General features: G+C 46.4%; 1 protein-coding gene across 4 annotated transcripts in view; it reads left to right on the plus strand.

Moving 5' to 3' along the window:
- Positions 1–24819, plus strand: part of MAP3K13 (mitogen-activated protein kinase kinase kinase 13) — a 70045-nt gene that overhangs the window by 31512 nt on the left and 13714 nt on the right. For 3 of the 4 annotated variants that reach the window (XM_064435584.1, XM_064435580.1, XM_064435581.1), the window contains exons 4-7: positions 15558–16132; positions 22355–22538; positions 22701–22892; positions 23770–23928. In XM_064435584.1, coding sequence (XP_064291654.1) covers positions 15631–16132; positions 22355–22538; positions 22701–22892; positions 23770–23928 — 1037 coding nt within the window. In that variant the 5' untranslated portion in view covers positions 15558–15630. Of the gene's footprint in view, positions 1–3107; positions 3222–15557; positions 16133–22354; positions 22539–22700; positions 22893–23769; positions 23929–24819 lie in introns of those variants that run through there. The other variant, XM_064435582.1, reaches the window with a different exon arrangement.

Here is a 24819-nt window from a genome sequence, read left to right on the forward strand (position 1 = left end):
CCATTGCCATCAGTTTAGCCTGTTATTTCTCCTACTGGTCTAGTTACTTGGTTGCTCATAATTCCTTTTAGAAATCCTGTTGCCTGTCAACTTTTCACTGGCACTCTTGTGGTCCCTTAAGAACTTTGGATTTTTAGTATCTTATACCCTTGTTGTATACAGTACATTTTTTCCTCTGTTTTCACATTAGTACTGAGCCAAATTATATTTGGCATCTGATATTTGAATTCCCTGCTTTTACCAATGATTTTGTCTGAGATAGAGGGAGGAGAATAATTTCTCTTTCTTAATATTGATCAGCTTAGTTACTGATCAAAGGAGCTGTGTAATGTGTACTATAAAAATACTCACCTGGTTGCAACACAACACAATCATGTAGCAGCCATCAATTTTAGGACACTGTGGGTTGGTTTTTTGTTTCACAATGATTTAAGATATTACCTTGTATTAAATTCAGGACCTTTGTGTTTAAGAATTTTAACCTGAGCCATTGAGGCATAGATGAAATCAAGTGTTGGGATACTGAACCAAGCCACCATGGACAAAAAAAATCTGAAATTCTATGCACAAGCTCTTTCCTGCTCCTGGAGTCCTCATGGGGTTTTGTTCCCACTTATTTTCTCTGCTGGGCATTTTTTTTTTAATAAATGTCACTGCAATTAACCCTTGGAAACCTCTGAAAATTATTTTCCTTTTATTTTTATTCTGACTTTTCTAATTCTATAGCAATATTTCTCCTTTTCTTCCACTTCTTGCATGTGCTACTGTACTCCCCTTCTAGTTCCTGAATTGATTCCTTTAGGGCAAGAGAGTAAATTAACATTTTTGTCTGTTTTGAAAATGCCAGGGAGATCTGGAAGCTGTCTCCATCTCTGGGTGGTGTAAAGCTGAGTGCTGGGCTCTGGAGGGCAAGGCAGGGAGTCAAGGCAGGTGCAGCTGGGATTTGAAATGGGGCCACAAAGTGATCCCTTTGGAGAAGGGACATCTCTGTCTATCTCTCCACTCCTGCTCCCCTCCTGGGTACAGGAGTGCTCAGCAGTGGTCTTCTCTGGGCAGAAATCTTTTGCTTTAGTGGCTTTTAGCTCTTAAAGAAGAGAGATTTCTAAAGCAAAACTAAATGTGTGGTTTCTTTGATCTTGAAAGTAGGTAATAAGAAATTTGCATTCCTATGCATTTTCCCTAGCCAGATTTATAAGTCTCAATTCAGAAACCACAGTCCAAAATCCAAGCCCTCCTCCTCCTCCCTCTGCAGAAACTGGTATCAGTGGTGCTGTTCACATGAGATCAAGTAGGCACAAAATCTTTGTTTTTTCAGCCCAGATCCGTGTTGTTGTTACATCCTGGTTAATTTTGGGATGTTACCCACTTTCCATAAAGAAATGTAGGATTGTCTCAGGCATTAATTTCAGATGTGCCCCACCAGAGTAAGTTTTGAGACATCTTTTTTTGGCATAATTGCTTCCTACTGGCTAGGAAAAGGTGTGGTGAAAATATGGAAATTCTGTCTCTTAATAATTTTGAGGCTGCAAATTGTTCAGAAGGAGTTTGAGGCCAAATTGCTGACTTCTGGTCAACCCTGAGATGGTGTAATTGCAGATCTTGCAGCCCAGGTTATCCTTCAAACTTTGACCTTCATTCCTTGTCATGCTCATCCCTCCATTCCTTCCCTCATGTGTCAAAGGTGCAAAAAGAAGGCAGAACTTGTGCTCCTCCCCTGTCCACATCCAGGTGAAGCACAGCTGCTCTTGCAGGTGGTTACCAGGACTCTGCCAAAGATCTGGGTGTCCTTGCCTCTGGTCTGCACAGTAAAGAGTATTCCATTGGCTTGGGATTGGCACTGGGGTGGAAATGGGAGTGGGTGATGTGCCCACCATGCCTTATGTAGCCAGAGTGTGAAACTCTGCCTGCCCTGATCTTTGTTCCTGGACCTTGCTGAGGTTGAGAGCTTGTCCAGCAGAACTCTGCCTGCCCTGATCTTTGTCCCCTGACCTTGCTGAGGTGGAGAGCTTGTCCAGCAGAACTCTGCCTGCCCTGATCTTTGCTCCTGAACCTTATTGAGGTTGAGAGCTTGTCCAGCAGAACTCTGCCTGCCCTGATCTTTGTTCCCAGACCTTCCTGAGGTGGAGAGCTTGTCCAGCAGAACTCTGCCTGCCCTGATCTTTGTTCCCAGACCTTACTGAGGTGGATAGCTTGTCCAGCAGAACTCTGCCTGCCCTGATCTTTGTTCCCAGACCTTCCTGAGGTGGAGAGCTTGTCCAGCAGAACTCTGCCTGCCCTGATCTTTGTTCCTGGACCTACTGAGGTTGAGAGCTTGTCCAGCAGAACTCTGCCTGCCCTGATCTTTGATCCCAGACCTTACTGAGGTGGAGAGCTTGTCTGCTGGCTGCCGGGAATGTTTGACTGGAGCCGAATGTGGGATTTTGTTAATGCTCCTATTTTTATTTTACTGGTGCTTTTGCATCGCTAATCAAACACAAGCCTCCTATTGTTCTCCCCACTTCTTCCTCCCGGTGCATGTTTATATTTAGTTATTTCAATAATAATACGCGGGGTTTGTAATCCCGTAAGCAGCCGGGGCGGCGATGAACTCCCTTTCTGATTGCCGGGCGCGTTCGGTTCCCGTGGCAGATGGCTGTTATTTAATCCGCCGCTGTTCGGAGCGGCGGGGAGCGGGCCCGGGGAGATGCCCCGGCCCGGCGCCGCTCCTGGGGGGGCTGGGGCTGCCGGTGCCCGGGGGCTGGGGCTGCCGGGGGCTGGGGGCTGCCGGTGCCCGGGGGCTGGGGGCGGCTGGGGGCTGCCGATGCCCGGGGGCTGCCGGTGCCCGGGGGCTGCCGGTTCCCCGGTGCCCGGGGGCTGCCCGTACCGGGGGGCTGGGGCTGCCGGTGCCCGGGGGCTGGGGGCTGCCGGGGGCTGGGGCTGCCGGTGCCCGGGGGCTGCCGGTGCCCGGGGCGGGCGGGGACTGCCGGCCGCGCTGCCGGTGCGCAGCCCCGCCGGGTCCATCCATCCATCCCGGTCTCCATCCATTCATGAATCCGTGACGTCAGCACGCTCGGTGGTTCTTTGCAGCAGGCTGCAGGATTGTGTGGGTGGAATTTCCTTTTATTTTGCAACACTTCCTTTTTATTTTTTTTATGCCTTTTTTTTTTTTTTTTTTTTTTTTTTTTGCCTTCCATCTTTTTAAAACAAGAAAATGGAGCATCACATAGGAAATGTTCATCCTTGTGAGTATTTGGGGGAAGCGTGTTTCTGTGAGGGGTGTGTGTTTGTGTGTGGTGTTCCATGGTCAGCATTCCCCTCTCGCCATTTATTTCGGAAGGACAGATGGATTTTGCATTTGTGATGGGAAAGGGCTGAAAAAATGATGCTGAGAAAGGGAAGAGGAAACGTGAAACCTTAATTTATCCATCACTGCATATGAATCTGAGAGCTGGCCTGGCCTTTGCCTGCTGGTGCGCTGGACATTTTTCACTTGCAATTTTGCACGTTATCTTTTTGTGCCCCCCTTTTAAAGGGGAAGGGAATGGCAATGGAGAATGGATATAAATGGAATATACAGGCAATGACTTAAGAATTACTAGATAGTGTAAAGAGGCAGAATTGTAATTATTGCTTTTTGGGGAATTGTAATATTTTTTTTTCCTTGTGGCTAATCAAACAATTCCTCTTGTGTGTTACGGTGTTAAATAATTTAATTTTATTTCTGAGGTGAAGGAGGTGTGTTTTTCTTTCAGTCAGCTGGGTAGGAATTTGCTCCCGTATTATTGAAAATAGCAGTTTGAGCTGTCTGTGATGTGCTGAACACAATTTTCACCCCTCATTTTCCTAATAAACGAGGGAGCTGGGAGTACCTTTGCAGTTAACGATACTGTTCACTGGGGCAAGATTTGTCATATTCCTGCTCACCTGAATGGGCATGATGTCATGTTTGCTCCCAATGAAAAGAAGAGCTCCTCTTTATTTTTGTTTTGGGGGGTGGTTTAGGTGCTGCAGTAGCTTAATCATATCAAACCACATGTCTCCCTTAAGTAAATGAAAAATGGGATATTTTAAGTAGATCTGGAGAAAGATGACATCAGGCCCATGTGTTTGGATATACTGATTTTAGCAGTAGGCAGTCTGTTCAGTAGAAGAAGATGAAGGAATGTATTTGGATCAATAATTTTGAGGGACAAAATATGAAAATAATTGAAAGGAGAGAGATGCAGTCAGTCTGGCTGGGAAATGTGGGCACTTTCCACCGTACCTGCTGGGTAGCCACAGACACCTTGGGATAAACCCTGGAATGGGGAGGGTAGAGTTGTCACGGGTTTAAAAGTTTTTGTCACTGTCCTTTTTGTTGTGCTCCTGAATGAATGTATACGGGTTTTGTTTCTAGAGAGAGGCAGCCCTTTGAACCCTGTCTGTGACAGCCTTCCGCTGAGAAACACAAATAAATCCAGATTTTGATGTAGTGGGGGTTTTGTTTGTTTGTTTGTTTTGCTGTAGCATCAGATTTGTTTTCTGTCTTTGGGGCCTCCAGTCTGAGTCTTTGATCTGGAACGGTCCTGTCATTCAGATTTGTCTTTGTCCCCTGCTGCCTGATAGTTAAATTTATAGCTGGCATTCATTTTGACCCTTGTGCCTGGAATTAGCAAGTAACTTCTAGCACAGAATAAATGGTAGGGACTCCCACTGTTCCCCAGCTATAGGTGAACTTGGGTTTAATTATGTTTGGGGGCTTTTTGGTTGCATTTTTAACCTCCCTTTTTCATCTCCTATTGTAAAGACTAGGTAAGTTGCTTATCTCCAGTGGATCAGAAAATTGAGTAATGGTTTATTTGAAAATCTCTCCCTAGGTAAGATCTTTCACAATTAGGAGTTATTTAAACATGGGTCTGCTCTAAGCAGTGGCAGGATAAGAAACGTTATAAGTGTTTCCTGTTTTCTCAGGACTTTTTTTATAGAAAATGTGAGATGGTGCTGATTAGGCTTGAGTTGTTCCTGCCTGGTACCTGTTCCAGGCTGTAGTGGAGATGTGGGGAGTGGATTTCCAAGAGCTGAGCTTCTCAAGATGGCAGAGTTATAAAATAAAACTCTTTTTGAAATATAAAAATAAAAGAAATCTGGCATGGTTTGTGTGAACAGATTTTAAATCAGTTCTGGTTGCCCTTCAGCTCTGGTCCTTGGGGCCAGGGCAGGCAGGGGAAGGTGCATTGAGCCTTTTAGCCAAGCTCTGACCTGAGATCCCAGTAGAGGAAGGCAGCAGGTTCACTGCTTGTGCAACTTCCCGTGAGTTCTCAGCCATGACTGAATCCAAATGAGTCAACTGAGGCAAGTGTTACCCCCAGAGCTCTCGGGAGTTTGGCACTTCACCAAGCTCTGTCCGGTTTATGGGACTTTGTTTTTTATTCCTCCTTGGCAAAAATATATCCCATGCAGAGGCTTTTGTAGGCTCCTGTTTTGTGTCATTGCAGCAAATCAATCTCATCTCCTGGGTAGTGTGGGGTAAATATTTCACCCAAAACACAGACTACTTAGGGCTGAATACCAGGCTGGCAGCCATGGCTGGGCCAGGAGCAGCGGCTCTGTGTGTAGTTACTCCCACCCCTATAAATATTCAGTGTGTGCTTTGACCTTTGTGCTCTCTCCCTGCTACAACTTCAGCTGAGAAGTTGGTGGTTGGAGTGGGTTCAAAGGCTTTGGCAACAGTTGGGTGTAAGCCAGGAGGAAGAGCAGATTTGTCTGTGTAAAGTCTGTGATTTATAAGCCCCTGGTGAAGTTCTGATTGTTGGTGCTGTTCCCTCTGGAGCTGTTGGTAACATAGCACTGAGGTGCTGTGAGAGAAGGAAGGAGAAGGTCCTGGCAGGGGTGAGAGGCTGGGCTTTTTCCACCATGGTAACATAGCACTGAGGTGCTGTGAGAGAAGGAAGGAGAAGGTCCTGGCAGGGTTGAGAGGCTGGGCTTTTTCCACCATGGTGGGCTGGAGGAATGGAGGTCTCTGTGCAGACACTTTTCATCCCAGGGATGCTTGTCCTGTCCCCCATCTCTGTCACCTTCTGGAGGACACCAAACTCAGTAATGTGGCTGTACAGCTGTGACTCTCCTGCTGAAACACAGGAAGTCCAGCCTCACCATCCTGTGGGCCTGAGGAGATCCTCAGGTGTTGAGCCATCAGCTGCAGCCCAAGAATGGTCCAGCTGGGGTGTGCTGAGTGCTGGGCTCTGCAGGTTGGGTGGCTCGAGCTGTGCCAGGCCCAGGAGCACACCCAGCTCTGTGTTGTTTGTGTGTTTCCAGCACGTAAAGCTGTAGTGGAGCAGGCTCACACCTCTAACCCTGCGCTGTCACTAATACAGGCTTACGAGAGGCTCCTGAGCGGGGCATTGTGCTGCCTCTGTCGAGGAGTAATCCTCTTTGCTCGTGTATGGTGCTTGCTAAATACAACTCAGTACTGCTGTCATCTCCCATCCCAGATCTGCCAGCTGGATTTCGAGTGTCCTTCCCCTTCCCAGCAGGTGCACCAAGCATGGACCTGGTGTGGGGTGACGGGGGCCAGAGCACTGCACCCACCCCAGGAATTGTTGTACTTTCATGGGGAGCTGTTGAGTTTAGTACTGGGTGTGAAGCACATAAGCTCTTAGTACTGAGAAGTTTGTGTGAGTAGCATTTACATGTCGAAAATGCTTTGCAAATGTTGAATAATTCATATCTACTATAAAAATAAAAACAAGCGTGGGAGTGAGCGAGTTTACCTGAGACCAGTCTGACACCTCACGTGAATTAAAGTGAGGCTTTGATTCATTCACTGCGTTCCTGAAAGCAGCACTGTGATATTGATCTTCATCCTCAAAGATCTTTCAGACATTAATTAATTTTAATGCTACTCTTTGGAGGAAAATAGGGTGTTTCACTTCTGTAAGGGGGGGAAATTCCAAGATACTGTTTGTTGGTAGAACTGGAACATTTAGTGCCTTCATATGGGAATGTGGGGCTGTAAGGCCTCTGTGAACTAAACTGGAAATTTTACTGGTGTTTGTTGCTGTAAAATATTTCAGTTTGAATCCTTAAATCTGTTGTTGTTGTATAGTAATAGTAATATAACATATAGTAATTATATAGTAATAGAATAACATGGATTGATCATAGCATGGGGATTGTCAATGAGGTAAAAGTACAGAACTGGGAAGGATGAAGAGAAAGTTAACAGAGCCTGAAGCCTGTGACTGGGTTTGAAAAGTTGTTTCCTGCTATGGAGACAGCTAGAAAGGTGAAAGAGAAGAGTGTAACTTCAGGTCATTTCTACATTTTAGTCTGAGACAGATTTCAGTAGTAATTCTGTAGTGTAAAAGGCTGAGCAGCACTTAGTCTGTCTTTATCCCAGCTGAGTATTTTCCAGTGTATTGATGGGCCTGTGGTGGATTGTCAGTGGAGAGGTGGTGTGTGGGGCTGCTCGTGTTCCCTGTGTGCACAGCTCACAACATACAGCAGCCACTGGGAGGGGAACAAAGAGCAGATGGGTGACTTAATTACACTGATTTTTGTGAGGTAACTGCGTGGTCCTTGGTTTGCTGCCCTGCTCCCAGGGGCAGGTGGCTGTGGGTTCCCCTTTCTCCCCAAGCACCTGGGCTCGGAGCAGGGCTGCTCTCCAGCAGGAACGTGCAGTCCCTGCTCCCTGCAGCCAATACCAGAGTCATTATGCAACATCACTTATTTCCTATGGCATCAGATTATGCAATTTCTGAGCAGAAGAATGCAAAGCCCTGGAAGAACACAGTAGCATTTTAGCAGATCCAAAAATACCTTCTGCAGGGTAGAGGCAGCATTTCTGTGTGTAGTGCTGAAAATACGCCGTTACGTAAGGTGCTTATTTCCCAGCTTGGCAGGGCTGCCAGGTGGAGCAGGACGTGCTCTCCCTGCACTCACGGGAGCCTCGATGGGCTCTTTGTGTCTCTTCCTCACCAAGATGAATTTTTATTGCTGCTTTTTTTTTTTTTTTACTCCTTTAGAAAAAATAAAAGTGGATGCTTGATTTCTGTTTCCAAATCGTTGCTTCACCGCCCCCCACAAATTGGTGACCTTATGCTGAAGGAGGTTCTAGTGAAACATTTGTCGCATGGTGCTGGAGGTAGAAATTCATTCCTATGCTGAGAGCCAGGGCAGATGCACACATTGCATGTGGGGATAAGAGTTCTTTTAAGGTGAAGTCTGCTTTGGAAATCTATTAAATGTCTTTGTGGGAGACAGGAGCATGGTAGGAAGGGGGATCTGGTTGATACAATCTGTTGGGATTTTGGCAGGAATACTTACCAGAGGCTCTTAAAGAGGCTAAACAGCTATTAAATAACTCAGACACCAGGCTGGCAGACAGATTACTGGTAAAATTATATGGAATAAGAGTAGGGATAAAAGGATGGTAATGTTGAAACGTTTTTCTCTGCTTTGGAGATGGCACTACTCATACTCTTCCCACCTTTTCTTCCCTTATCCAGATATTTTAGGAGTATTCTGTTTAGGCTGTGAGACTTCACAAGGAAGGTGTTGAGGGTAATAACTGTGGAGGCCACCTGCAGGGAGTAGTGGAAGGCTCCAGTGAGCTTGGGTGATAAAATATCAGTCCAATTTAGTGTTGATTGAACACAATTCAGTCTTAACAGTCAGAATTAGGCTCTGACATAGCTTTTTTCTGCTCAGTAATGAGATCTTAGGTAGTAAGAGACCCATGGAAGTTAGCTCAGCATCCTGAGGAGCCAAAATGATCATTGTGCTTTTGTGCATTTCTGTGGCATTCTGGCCTTTTTGGGAATCCTGGCTGTGGTCTGACTTCCTCAGCTACCCAGAGAAGCTGCCCCATCCCTGGAAATGTTCAAGGCCGGGCTGGGTGGGGCTTGGAACAACCTGGATTAGTGGAAGGTATCCCTGCTCATTAATTTTAAGGTTTTAATGTCTTTTTTCAAGCCAAGCTATTGTGTGATTCTACATTCTATAACTTTAAGGTGATACAGGAGAAATGGAAAAGAGGTGATCAAAGACTCAGAGCAAGTTTCATATGGAGAACAAATGAGAATTGTTAGACTTGAGAAAGAATGTTGGAGTGGAGGATGGGATAATTTTTTTAATCACAGCTGGAATTAAAGAGATATGTTCATGTGCCATTGAAGGAGTGAACAACAGGCTGTTCCAAGAAAGAGAGGAATTAAAGGCCTGCAAAGTGAAGAGCAGCTGGTTTTACCTTCAACAACACAGAGTTAAGCTACAAAACTCCCAGCCCTACACAGTGTTGGCTGAAGTGTTCTGGTTAAAAAATCCCTTGACCATTGGCACAGGCCAGTGCTTTGTGCTGAGGCTCAGAGCCAGCACAGTGAGCTGTGAGCAGGGCAGCTGTGGCACTGCTGGGGGGAGCTCTGCCTGCCTGCACACCCTTCCCTTGGCTCTGCGCAGGAAAGGGGGATGGATGACCCTCCTGAGCTTCTGGGGCTTCATCCCATTGCTGCAGCCTGGGTGCCACTTCTTCCTCCTCTGCCAGGCCTGCTTGGGGTGTGCAAGGTGCCAAGCAAACCTGCAGCTGGCTGTGCACAGAGCAGTTCAGCCATTATGGGTGTTTCTTGGCTGGTACATGGTGCTATTTTTGTCGTTGTCAGAAAGGGTTCAGGCCACTGAGCTAGACAGGGCTCTCTTTCTCACTGGTACAGCCACAGACAAAAGGATATCACCACTGAAATCACTTTTCCAGAAATGATGTGTCCCGGTTTTCGGATAGATTGAATTATTTTGGAATATATTGAATAAAGGCTAAATGAAGTCATCACAAAGTCAGTTTTTTGTTGTGATAACACAGACTACACACAGCATAGTCTGTGGTCTCACGTGCTTAATGCCCATGGCTATGTTAATATTCTATTAATATTTTAAAGTGATGATGATTATGATAGTTGTGAGCCCTAAGCAGTTGCTACCACATCACTCAGGTGAGGATTATGGTGTCTGCAGAAGAAATTCGTCTTATGTTGAGGTGGCATCCAAATATTTATTGGAGAGAGGAAGTAAAAGCACGTGTTCAAGTCAGGATTCTGCAGGAGGTACAGAAGTACTGTAGTGTTTATCTGACAACGTGAAAGAGCAGTGTAAAGCACAAAAAAGCCAATGTGACAAGACTTCACTTTCCCAGGTAAACATGCTGTTTGTTGTAGAGAAATGTTTACGTGCAGAAATATAAACAGAGCTATTGCAGTGACAGAAAATCTCAGCTGGGTCAGATGAAGAATTTTCACTTGTTTTACCAGCAATTGATGATGTTTAGGCTATGTAATTGTACTATTTAAAGATAAGGCTGGGTTGTGGCAGGGCATTCATGTGGGTGTGAGATGGGAAGAAATGTCCTTCCTTGAAGGAGCAATGCGTCTTGAGCAGGAGATTGATGGCTTACAAACACCTGAGCTTTTGCCTTGGGCTACTCTGTAGCTGGCTTAAAGGTTTGCCTATAGCCTGGGCTGGGTTATACCAAGTGAATGTGGGCAAGCTTCATAGTGTGATTTCCTTTTTTACAACCCAACAAAACAAATAAAATAAAAATGTAATGTAATTAATGTAATAATGTAACTTTAGGAAAAAATTAAATCCTCCTGAAAACAAAGAGTTTGCCTTTTGCTGATGTGTAACTCATTCTCTATTGATAAATCTGCTTTTACTTTTTGTTTTCAAAGCAACCATGCAAAGCACAAGCCAATATTCCGAGTAATGTAAAAAGTGTGGCAGAAGAGGAGTATCTCATCATTCATGTAATATTTTCTTCATCAGAAGACCAGGAAAAGAAAGTCTGTTGAGATCCTGTGTAGTAAAACCACACGGTTCAAACCCCAAAGGTCAGAAGTGACAACAAAAGCTCTGGGACTTGCTAATTCAGCAGCTCTCAGTCGTTCCTGTGCTGGAGTTGTACAGCAATGGGAGAGGACTGTGCATCAATGTGTTGTAAAAATTCCCTGTAGAATCTGAGAGAGAGTCACAAGGGGCAGGAGAACATGATGTCTGTGCTTTATAGACACGCTTTTTGTGATTTTGTTAGATTTTAGAACATTTTTAAAGCTTTGTCACAAGCCACTGGATGAGACAATACACCCATAAATTGCAGTCGTGTTATCAGTGAGGAGATGTGTAGTTACCTTGTTGTGCCCACTGCAGCCAGGAGGAAATCACACTGAGTACCAGGAAAAGCAAGGGACCTGCAGGGCTTGGCTGTTGTGATCTGGGCAGGAATCTCCTCTGTCCGTGGTAGTTCTATGTACCAGCTGGATAATTGCTGTCAGCAGCTCTTCTACAGCCCCTAAACATGGATCAGACAATTGCTTTTATTCCCTTTGCATGTTGGAAGTGCAAGCAGAAATTATGCTTAACTGGCTAAAATAGAAATAGTGTTCAAGGAAGCAACCTGGAGACTTGGGCTGTCACAAGACTTGAGTGGTGGCCTCTGTGCTTACACCACCTTTCCAGCACACTGGCTTTTTGTTTGGTTTGGTTTGTGTGCTGTGTCTGGAATGCTCTGTCTGATTTGCCACTCCATTTTTAGCATAGGTCTTTAAAGGAGAAACTTTAAAGTAGAAACTTCAGTCATGGTTCACGCGAGGCATTGGCTTAACTCAGCTGCAAACCTGACCCATTGTGTTGACACTTTTAGGAATATTGAACTTGTACAGGCAGCCACGTGCTTTGGTGGCTCTGGGGGATGTGGTATTCACATTTCTTGAACAGAGAGAGACGTAATTCTCTCTCCCAGGATTTTTCCTGGGGAAGGCAGTGAGAAGCTCAGAGAAGAGGAGAAAATAGTTCTTATCTCTACTTGCTGCTCCTGTTTGGCACATGTGGAATGGGTTACAGAGAGTGATTTGTTAATTGGATTCTGCTGATGGTTGTTTGGGCTGATTGACCAATTGGATCAAAGCTGTGTCATGACTGAAGACAGTAATAGGTTTTTCTTTAGTATAGTATAGTATTAGTGCAATATAACCTAGCTTGATAAAGCATTTGTTCAGCCTTCTGAATCATGGAGTCAGAGCACATTATTCCCTACACTGGGGTCGCCCTGCATCGACAGTGGGAGTGTGAGGACACTTCCTGGATGGCTGTTTTCAGGGACAGGCACAATATCAGGCAAGGTGAGAGTGTGCCTTGGTAGCTGATTCACTCACTTGGTGATTCAGGTAAACTCTCACTTATCTATAGTTTCAAACTGAATTTTGGGCTGTCTGACATGTTGAGGAGCAGCGTCACTCTTCTGAGAAGAGGTGCATGTCATGCTCCTCTTGTCTGAGGGTGGTGAGATTTTGTCTGGAAAAAATACTTTGCATGGAAGTGGAGTCATTTATGAGAAGTTGTGATTGTGCAAAATTACACCGAGCCTTGAATCTCCTTCCAGACAGAAGAGAAATTTGTTAGTGCAGAGTGCATGAACTCATAAAAACAGTACAAATCCGAGGGTCTGCCTTCAAGTCTGTGTGTGCAGCAGCACTTTGTGAAATCTCAATCTCTTAAATATGCACAGTCCTCCCACACATGGAGCTTCCAGCTTTTGACTGGGAGGCTGCTGCAGCAGGAGCATTGCTGGGATAGAAATAGCACAGCCTTGGCCAGGCCTTTCCCTGGAAAAGCTCATAAAGCACATGCAGATCACAGACATGGGATCCCAGGCTGGTTTGTGTTGGAAGGGACTTGAAAAATCATCCAGTTCTACCCCTTGCCATGGGCATGGACACCTTCCACTAGCCCAGATTGCTCCAAGCCCTGTCCAGCCTGGCCTTGGACACTGCCTGTGCCAGGGCCTCCCCACCCTCACAATTTCTTCCTAATATCTAAACTAACCCTGCCCTCCTTCAGCTGAAGGCCACTCCACCTTGTCCTGTCACTACCATGCCCTTATGAATACATCCTCAATAGTAGTTTGGATGTAATGAAACCTAAAACTTTCAAGAAAATGTTTTTCTTTGCCTTTTCTTTTATTGGGAAGAGGTCAACATGAAGAATCTTAGCCTTTTGGTACTATGACTGAAAGAATAGCAGCAGCATGACAATAAAACTTGGAAAATGCTCTTCTTCCCTTGTTTGAAGAGATGGTGAGATCTAAACTAGCCTAATTTCATTGGATTAAATCACATTTTGCTAAGGCAAGAGGTTGCACATTGCAGAATTTACTGCAGTAGAAGAGAATTTTAAAAATTAATTCCCCCCAACAAGTCAGCATGATGTGGTATGGCAGAAACCACCTTCTCCCCCTCCTAGGGTTTCTGCACCACTTTGCTTCAAGTTGGCTTGAGAGGAAGTTGTTTTAAAAGAAGTGCTGCTGTTTCATGCTCTCCAAACAATGAGTTTGCTGCACCTCTGAAAATTAGGCTGCTTATGTAAGGGCCTAAATAAGGCTGTATCATGCCAGTTTGAAAATAATTCCATAACTTTTGTATGTCTTCTCTCCCCATGAAGCACATGAAGGGGCATGTAAAGTGGCAGGACACTGTGCCTGAAGGTTTTTTTTATTTGAAACATCTCAGTGCTGGAGAAAGCAATTTGATCTGGGAAAACAGACCTGATATCCCTGAGTCTGGGGCTTTGTTCTTGACTGAGCTGTGTAGTGAAAAGCTGTTCATTCCATGTTAAATCTCCACAATCAAACATTCCAGAGGCAGAAAATTGTAAAAATGTAAAAGTAAAACCTTACACTGTAGTAGTATACTCTTGAGAGTCACATAACAGCAAAGTTATTTTATCCTCCCAAGTCTGATTTAATCCTTAATGCACTTCCAAAGGCTTAAATTTGAGATATTTTGGGACACTGTTGCCTCAGATTCTAGAATTTGCATTTGAATTTCTTGCAGGACACCTGGCTGATGTTTTATTTGTATTGCTTAATATTCTATGTTACAAAAAGCAGATTTCTCTGTAGGAGCAGTGGTCACATTTTGCTCTTGTTTAAACAATCACTTGTCACTCTGACTTTAGGTGATGGGCTGGGGCTCTGCCCAGGAGCACTGAGGTGGGCCTGGCCAGGTGTTTTTCTGAAATGCTGTTCAGGTCTGAAGCACCTTGTTACCAATAACAAAATCTGTGATAGTAGAACAACTGCTGCTAGTCGTAACTGTACTCTGAGGTCACACTGCAGCTTCCCACACTGCTGAATTGGTCATTGTAAGGCTGGCCAGCAGCAGGTCAGGAATAACCAACTCTCCAGCTTCCCATTTGGGTCTGATTCAGCTCCTCTACCTGGTTTGGGCTGTGCTGCAACCTCTGCCTCACTTGCTGTTTTGCTTTCTTTTAAAGAACAAAGTTTACAACCTAAATAAAGCTTTTATGCAAGCCCCATGTGATCAGGCAGGATACAGGAATGTAATCCAAGTTCCTGGCTGTTCCTGTTTGCTGCTGGAGAGGGGCTGAAGCCCAGGGCTTTTCATCCTGTGGGCTGAAGGGCTTATCTCTCCTCTCTGCAGTGACCTCATCCTGAGGAGTTATGGCCCTGAGCTGTTCCCTTGCCATTGGCTGTGTCCTACCTGGCCACCTCTTTCTCCCTTCCAATGGCTGCTTGCAGAGCCTGGAAATTTGCACCCACTAGAACTGATCTTACTTTTTAACAAAATACTTTCTGTTAGGGCCATTTTTTTTACCCTACTCTCAGCTTCTCATGGAATTTAAAACTGGACTTTGTTCCATGTTGCAGGCTGAATTCACTTAATTGCTTGTGGCCCGGTGTTAGAGCCTCTTGTTTCAGAAGGGACTATCCCAAAACTGTTTTTGCAGCATGACCCCAGCCATCAACCTGGCTCTGTGGGAAGATGGCACCACCATGGGTTGTGGAAAAAAGACCTCTCAGAGGAGCATGGAGCAAGAGATGGAGGCACTTCTTAAAAGGGATCCCAGCTCTTGTTTTATGTGCACCCTCCCAGAAGCTCATGCAGGGGAGAAGTGGAGAGCACTGATGGGAGAGCAGCAAGGAGGGTCTGCTGTTCCGAAACTCAAAGTTTTACTTGCTTATGAGGGTGGCATGGATGTAGTTAGAGAATTGAACATACCTTGCCACAATGGACGTGGAAGGTCAATCAACAGTCCAGAATGGTGGTAACCAGATGGGGCTCTGAGGGAGCAGCCACAAAGCATCCCTTGGTGGAATCAAGGTACCTGTATCACCGGGCTTTGTTTCTCCATCACCTTGTCTCGAGGGTTTGCAGAGGGATCCTGAGCTCGTGGGCTGTGCCAGGCCCAGGAACAGTGGTGGGACTCCGACCACAGCTGAGCTGGGGCCAGCTTCAGTCTGATAATGCTATGGGAATTTTCTGCAAAGAATCTTCCACGATTTTGACCTTTAGGCTCTTGTTTAAAATTGTGGTGTTTGTTTCCTGGGCAATTCCTGTAGTATGTTACCGAGAGTATTGCCTGAGTGGAGTTTCTGTTGGAGCCATTTATTTGTTTCTTTTAGGGCAGTAATTATTTACCAAGTATCAGCGGCTGTCTGGAAAGTCTAGTTAATTATCAGCTCACCTCAGTGAAACTGCACGTAGTGAAAATACTTCAATAAAAAATTGAAAGTTGTTCGTTTTCCTCTGTTTCAGGTACTGGGCCCACGTGTCACCTGTGAGTTGTGTCCTACAAATGCTCTGAGCACCCCCTTGGACCGTCTCCTTGATGCACACCCACGGCATCATGGCCAGCACTCAGGAGCGCCTGAGCCTGTCTTCCTCTCCCAGCTCCATGGGCAAAGCGTTCTGTGAGGACAAAGACTTGGGGCGGCTGCCCGAGGAGCACCCCGCGGCCGGGAGCCGCCCGTCCCCCGAGCTGCTGGAGGACGTGCGGGAGCGGGGCTCGCTGCCGGCCGAGCTGCTCGAGGGCGTCAGCAGCCCGGGCACGGCGGCCGTGCTCACCAGCATCAGCGAGGACGCCCGCGACCACTTCGAGAACAGCGTGCTGCAGCTGCGGGAGCAGGACGAGCCCGAGCCGGGGCTCCCGCAGGGCACCCGCAGCCCCGGCGACGGTGACACCAATGGCGCCGGTGACGATGTGAAGGTCCAGTTCAACCGGACGGGCAGCGGCAGCGGCGGCTTCCTCGAGGGGCTCTTCGGGTGCCTGCGGCCCGTGTGGAACATCATAGGCAAGGCCTACTCCACGGACTACAAACTGCAGCAGCAAGGTGAGGGGGAACTGCCGCACTGCTTTGGGGTGAGGTGAGGAAGCCAGGGCTCGTCCCCAGCTCTCCATGTGGCCGATTTTGCCTTGTCCAGCCCTGTCACGGGTTTCCAGGGATAAATCCTGCGCTGTGGAGCCAACAGCTGTCATGCGTGGCAAAGGCAGCTCGTGAGGGAGTCAAAACCTGCTCAGCCCCATGGCTTGGGCCATTGTGGCAAGGCCTGAATCTGAGCCGAGCGTGGGGATCAGATGGAATTGTGTTGAAGTGCTTGGTACAACCCCTGTGTTAATTTGTGGAGGTTTTTTATGCCAGATGGAAAACACTGACACAGGCGCTTCCACTTCAGAACCTCCAGGTGAAGGCTGTCCCCAGTTGACCACCAAATAGCAGGAGTATTGCTTCTCTTTTAAAAAGACTTATTTCTTTTTATTCAGGAGTAATTCTCCACTTTAAAACATCATTTAGTCCTTGTCTTTCCAGAAATACGTTCTTCAATATTTATACCTTTTCCATTTGGATGTGTAAGCGTAAATGTGTAAGTGTATGTGAGTATAAATACATATAAAATCTGTGGCTTGGGAATAAGTGATGTCCCAGTTGACTGCATATATATCTATATAGCTATCTATCTATATATATTTAGGGGGTACTGAAAAGCAAAGAGCAGAGTATGCTCTGCTGTTGGTGTCTGATTTCTCCCCTAGCACAGGGGGAGGGAGGTGGCAGATGGGAAAAGAACAAGCTGTCATTAGAATTAAGGAGCTGAAATGGTTGAGGCTTATGGAAAATGGGAACAGCCTGGCCACTGCAGTACCATGGGGCAAAGTCTCCTTTGAGCATCACTCAGTAGTAATCAAATGGCTTTTTGGCACAAATTATAAGATGCAAGGTCAGAAACCTGTCTGAGTGGTTCAAATCTAAACCCCAGAGGGATGGGGAACAGCTCCTAATATGAGGGAACAGAGCAGTTCAATAATGTGTTGGATGAATTTGCCTTGAAATCAGCTTCCTAGAGTCAGTTGTTTCCAGTTCATAAGCGAGCAGGAAATGCATCTCTGCATTCCAGGTGCCTCCTGAGCAGCAGCTCTCTGTGCAAGGCTTTGCTTGCTTTGAAATTCTCTGGCACAGTTGGTTCTGTCTCGTTTGCATGTTGTAAATTCGGTGTGTCACATGTGGTTCAGACTACAAATAAAAACAGTGACAGAAAGTTCCCTGGGGAATTGAGGCTGCTGGGGTGATTGCTCAAAGGATGAAGAGTTTGGAAGGGCTGTCTGGGTGGGGAGTCTCCCTTGGGAAGGAGAAGGAGTTCTGAGCAGTGGGATGGCATTCAGAGCAGGCATTGGGCACTCTCTGTGTGACAGTGCTTTGGGTTGGATGCTCAGTGTTTGTAAGGGAAGCTAAACATTTCCGAGGAAAGGCCACTGATGCAGAGTGGCAGTGGCCACTCCCAGCAATTCTGTGTGTCCCACACCTGTCCCCACTGCTGTCTGTGAGCCATCCTGTGCTGGTGTGTCCCTATCACCTTGGAGCAGTGGCTTTGGGAGAGCTGCCTGTAGGACAGAGAGATCCCATTTCCCACAGAGCAGGGCCAGCAGCTGCACTGGACACCACAGTGCTCTGGTGACCCACAGGGGACACTTGCTTTTGTATGGAAGTCACCAAACTAAAAGCTGGGAGCACTAATGAGTGAAAAGGAGCAGCTGAGAGCAGTGCTGGGGCTGGAGGGTGCACGCAGAGCTCGTTCCTGTGCACAGGGTGTCCTGCTGTTCTCTGTGTTGGGAGCATGTTCAGAGCCACACATCCAGGGACACTGCTGTTTGCTGCTGGCATCAGGCCCTTCTAAAAGGGCAGATTTGAACTGGCTACAGATGTGGTAAGGCTGAGGATTAATTGGGATCAGCTATATGTAGCTGTGTGTTCAACTGCATTTTCAGTGTCTTCATTGTTAGAAGGGGGAGTGAAAAGAAGATTTTTTAAAAAAATTACTATTTTTTTCTTCTGCAGCAGCTCAGTTGTCTTGTTTTGATGATATCTGTTACCCTGATGGCAGTACTACACTCCTGTTACCCAAGGATAAACCTTTTCAAACTGCTTCTGTGCTGAAACTTGAGGATTTTGTGAGAATATTCATATTCTCTTTTCCAGATGATCTCATTCTTGCTTCTTGCCACCAGAAAATCATCTCTGTGTGCATTTCATCAGCTACATACAAGCCAGCAGTTCAGTAACTGATGTATGTGATTATTTTTATTTTTGCTGTCTTTTAGCAAGAGCACAGAGGATGCATGGATTGTGTTTGTGCAAGTGCTGTGTGGCTGAGGAAATGTCTGGGGCTCTTTCAGCAGCAGGGAGAGGATTGTGGTGGCTTTTCATTTCCCTGGGAGCTGCTTTACAGCTTTGGGCTGCTGCCATGGATCTGTGCAGATGATTTTTTTCCCCCTTTATGAGACAACTACTTAAAGCCTCATCCAGGAGTAATCCTTTGTGTTGGGCTGAATCAACAACAGGGGTAGGAGTCCAGTTTGCATCTGCAGCCATGTGGCTGTCCAGAACTTAAAGAGAGCTTATAAAAAAGAGGGGGAAAGACTTTTTACAGGGGGAAGTAGTGATAGGGCAGGGGGGAATGGTTTTAAACTAATAGAAGAGAGATTGAGATTAGATTAGGAAGAAATCCTTCCCTGTGAGGGAGCTGAGGTCCTGGCACAGCTTCCCAGGGAAACTGTGTCTGCCCCTGTGTCCCTGTAAGTGTCCAAGGCCAGGATGGACAGGGCTTGGAGCAGCCTGGGATAGTGGGGTGTCCCTGTGACAGGGGGTGGAAGGGGATGGGCTTTAAGATCCCTTCCAACCCAAACCATTTTGTGTTGCCTGCAGGTGCTTTGTGGTACTTTTTGCTGCTCCCTGGTGTCCCTGCCCACCTGCTTTAGCTGTCCTGCAGGCTCATTCTTTGGGACATGGTGGTGGTGTTGTGGTTGCAAGTAGTAAAAAACAAATATGTTTCATGTCCTTGAGCCCATATTGCCTGTGAAGCTTTGGCTGTGACTTGGTGAAAGAGGGAAAAGATAAGAACAGCTTTTACATGGTTCTGCATTACCTTCTTGTAGAAATAACTGCTTGAGTGCCCTTCCTGACACCCGAATGGTCCACAAGAGGGGTGTGCCTGTCCTTCCCTGCAGGACATGGGCTGGGCAGAGCCGTGGTCAGCTGGGAGCTGCCACAGGCTCTGTGCTGGTTGTCCAAGTAATGCCAATCACTGCTTGGTGAGGAGTCATTCCTGTGGGGAATGTTTGCTTTTGTATTGTTCAGTGCCAGGTGATTATCTGAGGTTTAAGTACTTGGGGTTTGACCCATAAAATCCCTGCCTCCTATGTTTTTCCAGTTGTTTACCCTGATTTTTAAAGTCTGCTGGTGAATACTTTCAGGGAGACACACTCAGTTCTTTAATTTGCATCTACCAGTTATTTAATTGGGATTGTGGGGACTCCAACACTTTAAAGCAAGACTTGTTTGTGTTTCCTAGAGACTCATTAGACTTCCCAGCCATTTCCTTTGGATTAAGAAGCTGTCTCCAGGAGCTGCTTTCACCTTCCCTTTCACAAGTTGTGTGTTTACCATCATTGTGAGAGTTTTTGTGTCTACCTGGAGGGCAAGGTGCCTGTCAGAGGGTGCTTGTGTTGAGGGGGTCTGTGTAAATCAGGGGTGCTTCTTGTCACAATGCCACTGCTGGAAAGCAGCCAGTGCTGGGAAAAGCTTCCTCCAAATAGATTGGTTCAATGGCTCAGGCTGCTCCTGCGTTTCTTCCCCATGGGAAATAGATTCTCATCATTCTACTCAAATGGTTCTTAATCACCTCAGAAACGCAAGTTCTTGCGCAATTCCTGCTGCTGTTACACTTTAATTTATTTAGGGGAAGTATCCCACTGGTTTCTTAAGGCCCAGAAGAGTCTGACTACTACACTGTATGTTACCTATGTTTTGGCTCTTTGTTCTTCTTGATATTCCCCAAGATGTGGGATATTTCACTGTCACTACACTGAAACCTCTTTCCTGAATTGTGCCCCTGACAATCAGGATGCAAATGGGATATGGGAGAGCATCTGTGTTCCGAAATAAACACGAGATGACTTTACAGAAGGAACCACATGAACTTTTGCTTACTTTGTTTACAGCCTCTCTCAGCCTTTGCTATTGCAGAGGGACTATTAGAGAAAGGTAATGTTACCTGATAGGGAATATTAAGAGCAAACTAGGATTCCAAGGTGATACAGTTATCCATTAGTGCTCACAAACTGTAAATGCCTCATGGAAATGAATGTCAGTGTTCTGTGTCCTGTACAGGAAAGACTTCCCACAGGTAAGGATGGAAAGAGACTTTGGACAACGGGGCATGGCTTCCCACTGCCAGAGGGCAGGGATAGATGGGATACTTGGGTGAAATTCTTCCCTGTGAGGGTGTTGAGGCCTGGCACAGGGTGCCCAGAGTAGCTGTGGCTGTCCCTGGATCCCTGGAAGTGTCCAAGGCCAGGCTGGACAGGGCTTGGGACACCCTGAGACAGTGGAAGGTGTCCCTGGCTGTGCAGGGGTGGAACTGGATAGGCTTTTAGATCCCTTCCCCCCCAGTCCAGTTCATGATTCTATGAAAGCAACAGCTATTTCAGTACAAGAGAATAGTTTTGATGTTGCCCATATAAAAATACTGTTCATCAACATGCACAACAATCACCTCTATTTGCCACCTCCTTTCAGAAGTGATGCATGTGTGAATTAAATAAGAAATACAGATCTTCTTGATTTAATTATGAATGAATGAATGAGTTTTATTAATTATCTAATTATTTTCTTTATTTAAAATCTTTTGGTGTTTCAATGTCCAAAGATTGAAATGCCAGTTTATGATCCGAGTATGGAAAACAGCCTTGTGTCTGCGAAGGAACATGTGCTGGGGGTTGAACTCTGCCCTGCCAAGGGGGAGGGAATTTCTGCTGGGGATGAGCAATGTTTTTGTTTTTAGTTCAGTGAGCAGGAGGAGTGCTGGGGTCTGGCTCTGGGGGAGAGCTGCTTTTGCATGGCTGTGCCTGGGGAACACTCACTCAATAGGGGACAGCAGCCACTGCCTGCCTGTCACAGGAATAATCCCAGGGAAAGCCCACAGACCTGTGTGGCTGATCCCAGTTCAAAGCTTTCCCTGGCTGAACCTGTATATCCACAGTAGGGATATACAAGTTTCCCTTCAGTGATACCAGTATCTAGAATGGACACTTTGGCAGAATCCCAGCAGTGCCCTGGGAACATCCCAAAGGTTGGGAGTCTGGGTAGGACAGCATTTATAGTCATCTGAAACAGAGATCTGTACAGGTGTGACTTCCTTTTATTTCAGAAATCAGTGGGTTGTCTGTTGGGTTTGCTGCTAAATAATTTATTCTCAAATTGCAGATCTTTATTGAATTACAGTAAATAAACAGTTCCCTGCCTTTTATCCTGTTGTTTGTGAGATTTAAGGCAATTTCAAGGTGACTGATAGGGAACAGAGCTTTCTGTTCTGATGGGTGCAGCTCTCTTGAAGCAGTTTATACAGTGTCACTGGACCTCTCCAGCATTATCCCTACAAATGTGTGTGGGTACCAAAGAGGAGGAATTGCTTAAGGTTGTTTTGCTGTTTGACATTGATATAACCAATGCTGGTGTGGGAAGGATTTATTTCTGTGCCTGCTGCTGGTGGTTCATGTGCTTTTTGTTGGCTATCTTGGTGGTTGCTGCTCTGTGTTTTACAGCCTGCCACCTCTGACTTTTATTTCCTATTTTTGTTTATTTCAGGGAGTGAAAAACACCCTCAATATTTTTATATCACTTGTGAATGTTAAATGTTTCTTTTAATCTGTGCTTTTCAATGGAGTCATGCACTTTGTTCAGTGTTGGGGTGGAGGATCTCCTCCCAAAATTGCCAGTCCAGGGTCCCTGGTATGGTAAATTGCTGGAGTGGCTCACACAAGTGGTTAGCAGGGTGGTGAAAAAGGTGGAAGGATGGGAGTGAGGTGGCTGGGATGGCTGAAAAGGTTGTTGGGGCTGAGTACATGTGGTGTGTGCCTCAGCTGTGCCAGAAGATGTCACCTACTCCCTCCAGAGGAGCCCACCCTGTGGTGCAGGAGGTGGCAGGTGCTGCCCCGGTGTGCTCTGACAGTCTCCATGTGCTTGACCTTTTCCATTATCCCGTCTTTCCCCTGTGCCCAGACACGTGGGAGGTGCCGTTCGAGGAGATCTCGGAGCTGCAGTGGCTGGGCAGCGGGGCACAGGGCGCTGTGTTCCTGGGCAAGTTCCGGGCAGAGGAGGTGGCCATCAAGAAAGTGAGGGACCAGAACGAGACGGACATCAAGCACCTGCGCAAGCTCAAGCACCCCAACATCATCGCCTTCAAGTAGGTTGTGACCCTTGCCAGGAGCTTTGTCCAGGCACGAGCTGTTTGCTCAAGCTCTCTGGGAAGGATTATACAATCCAGGAGCTAAGCTGTGTCTAGGACAAAGTGGTGGTCACCCTTCCTGTCTGTGTGCTGCTCCTCACTGTGTGTTCTCTTTGACAGGGGAGTTTGCACCCAGGCCCCGTGCTACTGCATCATCATGGAGTACTGTGCCCACGGGCAGCTCTACGAGGTCCTGCGGGCCGGCAGGAAGGTCACCCCGCGGCTGCTGGTGGACTGGTCCACGGGGATTGCCAGTGGCATGAACTACCTGCACCTCCACAAAATCATCCATCGAGACCTCAAGTCACCAAAGTGAGTGTCAGCTGCTTAAACATCCCTTAGTTTGGGTTCCTCAAATCACCAATGTTAAACATCCCCCAGTTGTGGTTCTTCAGGTCATCAGAGTGAGTCTCAGATCCTTAACCACCCCCCAGTTGTGGTTCTTCAGGCCATTAAAGTGGGTCCCAGATGCTTAAACATCCCTCGGTTGGGGCTATTTTTCCTTTTCTTGAGAAATAGTTTAAAGTTTGGTCGAAAGGCTCTGCTCTTTTTTTCCCCCATGTTGACTCTATATCAACTTGTTGGCACTTAAAAAGAATGAAAATTTTACTGGTATCTTCCATGATAAATAGCAGTCAGGAAATATTTAATGATTTGATGATATCTTGACTTTTTGGAAAGTGGGGTATTCTGTTGCCTCCTGCCTTTTTATTTTCCCCTCTTACTCTCCTATTATTTCCCTGGTTTTCTGGAATGTGTCTTTCTCATTTCTCTGTTGTTTTCTGACTAAAATGTTCTGGCTTCTTTATATTCTTATTCCCTAGATGTTTATTACTTCTTTAGTCTGTGACAGTGCATTAAGATAATGCTTTTAGATGATTTAAAGCACAGTTTAAGGTACAGCTTTGGCTCTGGATTCTCAGTTACTTGTTAATTTGCAGTTTTATTGAGATTGATTTTGACTTGTAGCATTAAGAAATGCATTTAAGGCACAAAACACAACCACCCAAAAGAGGGTGAGAGCTTTTATTGGGGAAAATAGAAAATCTTTTCTTTTGTACTGCACTTGTGAGCAGTGTGGCCTCACCAACAGATTGCATTGATTAAAAAGGGATTTACTCCTGCGGCTGTTGTGGTGCAAAAAAAATCACAAAACAGTGACGAGTTCTTTTTTTTTCTCCTTCTCTAGTGTTTTGGTTACACACACAGATGCAGTAAAGATTTCAGATTTCGGTACATCTAAAGAGCTCAGTGACAAAAGTACCAAAATGTCCTTTGCGGGGACGGTGGCGTGGATGGCCCCGGAGGTGATACGGAACGAGCCTGTCTCCGAGAAGGTGGACATCTGGTGAGTCGTGTTCACCTTCACCTTCTCCTCAGCCCCTTGGTTTCCCAGCACTTTCCATGTCCTTTCCTCATCCTGTGCCTGAGCATGGTTTGCTCTGTGGTGGGCTGTTCCTTTCTCCTTCTGCCTGGTGCCCTGAGCTTTGGTGGGCTCTGATGGAAAGGGAAATGTGACCTGCAGGTTCCAGCTGAGGCTCAGTGCAGTCTGTGTCTTGCAGGAAGCAAATGCAGAAGTTCTTCCCTGTGTCATTATCCAGCCCAGAGCTTTCTCCCAGTGTTGTGCTCAGGGCCCTCTCAGCAGCCTCCACAGCCAGCGTGGTTTTTCCATCACTTCTGGTTCTCTTCAGGGCCATGCTGGAGGTGTGGGGAGGCCTCTGCTCTACTCCCCACCCCTCATGCTTCCTGCACAGCAGGCTGGCTGTAGTATGGACAGCCCCAGGATTACAGTCCAGTGAATCCAATCCTGGATCCAAGAGGGAGGAAACCAGAACAGGTTGTAAGAGTTTTGGAACCTGTTTCCATTGATGTGGAACATGCTCTGTGTCCAAAGGAACACAAGGAATGGTTCAGTCTCTGTGCTATTGAAAATGCTTGAGAGGGCTCAGCCTTGGAGTTCATTTGGGAAGCCTCTCCACAGGTTTTAGAGCCCTCAAGGGATCTGCATGTCTGTTTCTGCCTTATTATTTCTGCATATTAAATGTCAGCAGCCAGGACAAATGCCCTTCTCCCTGCTTTACAGCCAGGAGGGATTTTGCTTCCTGTGGTTTTTCAGCTTCAGATGCTGTTCCTTCCCTGGCAGGGCAGGGAGCTGCTGGACAAAGCTGTGGGTGGTCCAGGGTGCAGTGGAGTCAGGAGCTGCTGCTGGAGTTCTAGCTCTGGCCTGGGCTTGACCTGA

Source organism: Passer domesticus, chromosome 11 (genome assembly GCF_036417665.1).
Source record: "Passer domesticus isolate bPasDom1 chromosome 11, bPasDom1.hap1, whole genome shotgun sequence".
Lineage (NCBI taxonomy): Eukaryota > Metazoa > Chordata > Aves > Passeriformes > Passeridae > Passer > Passer domesticus.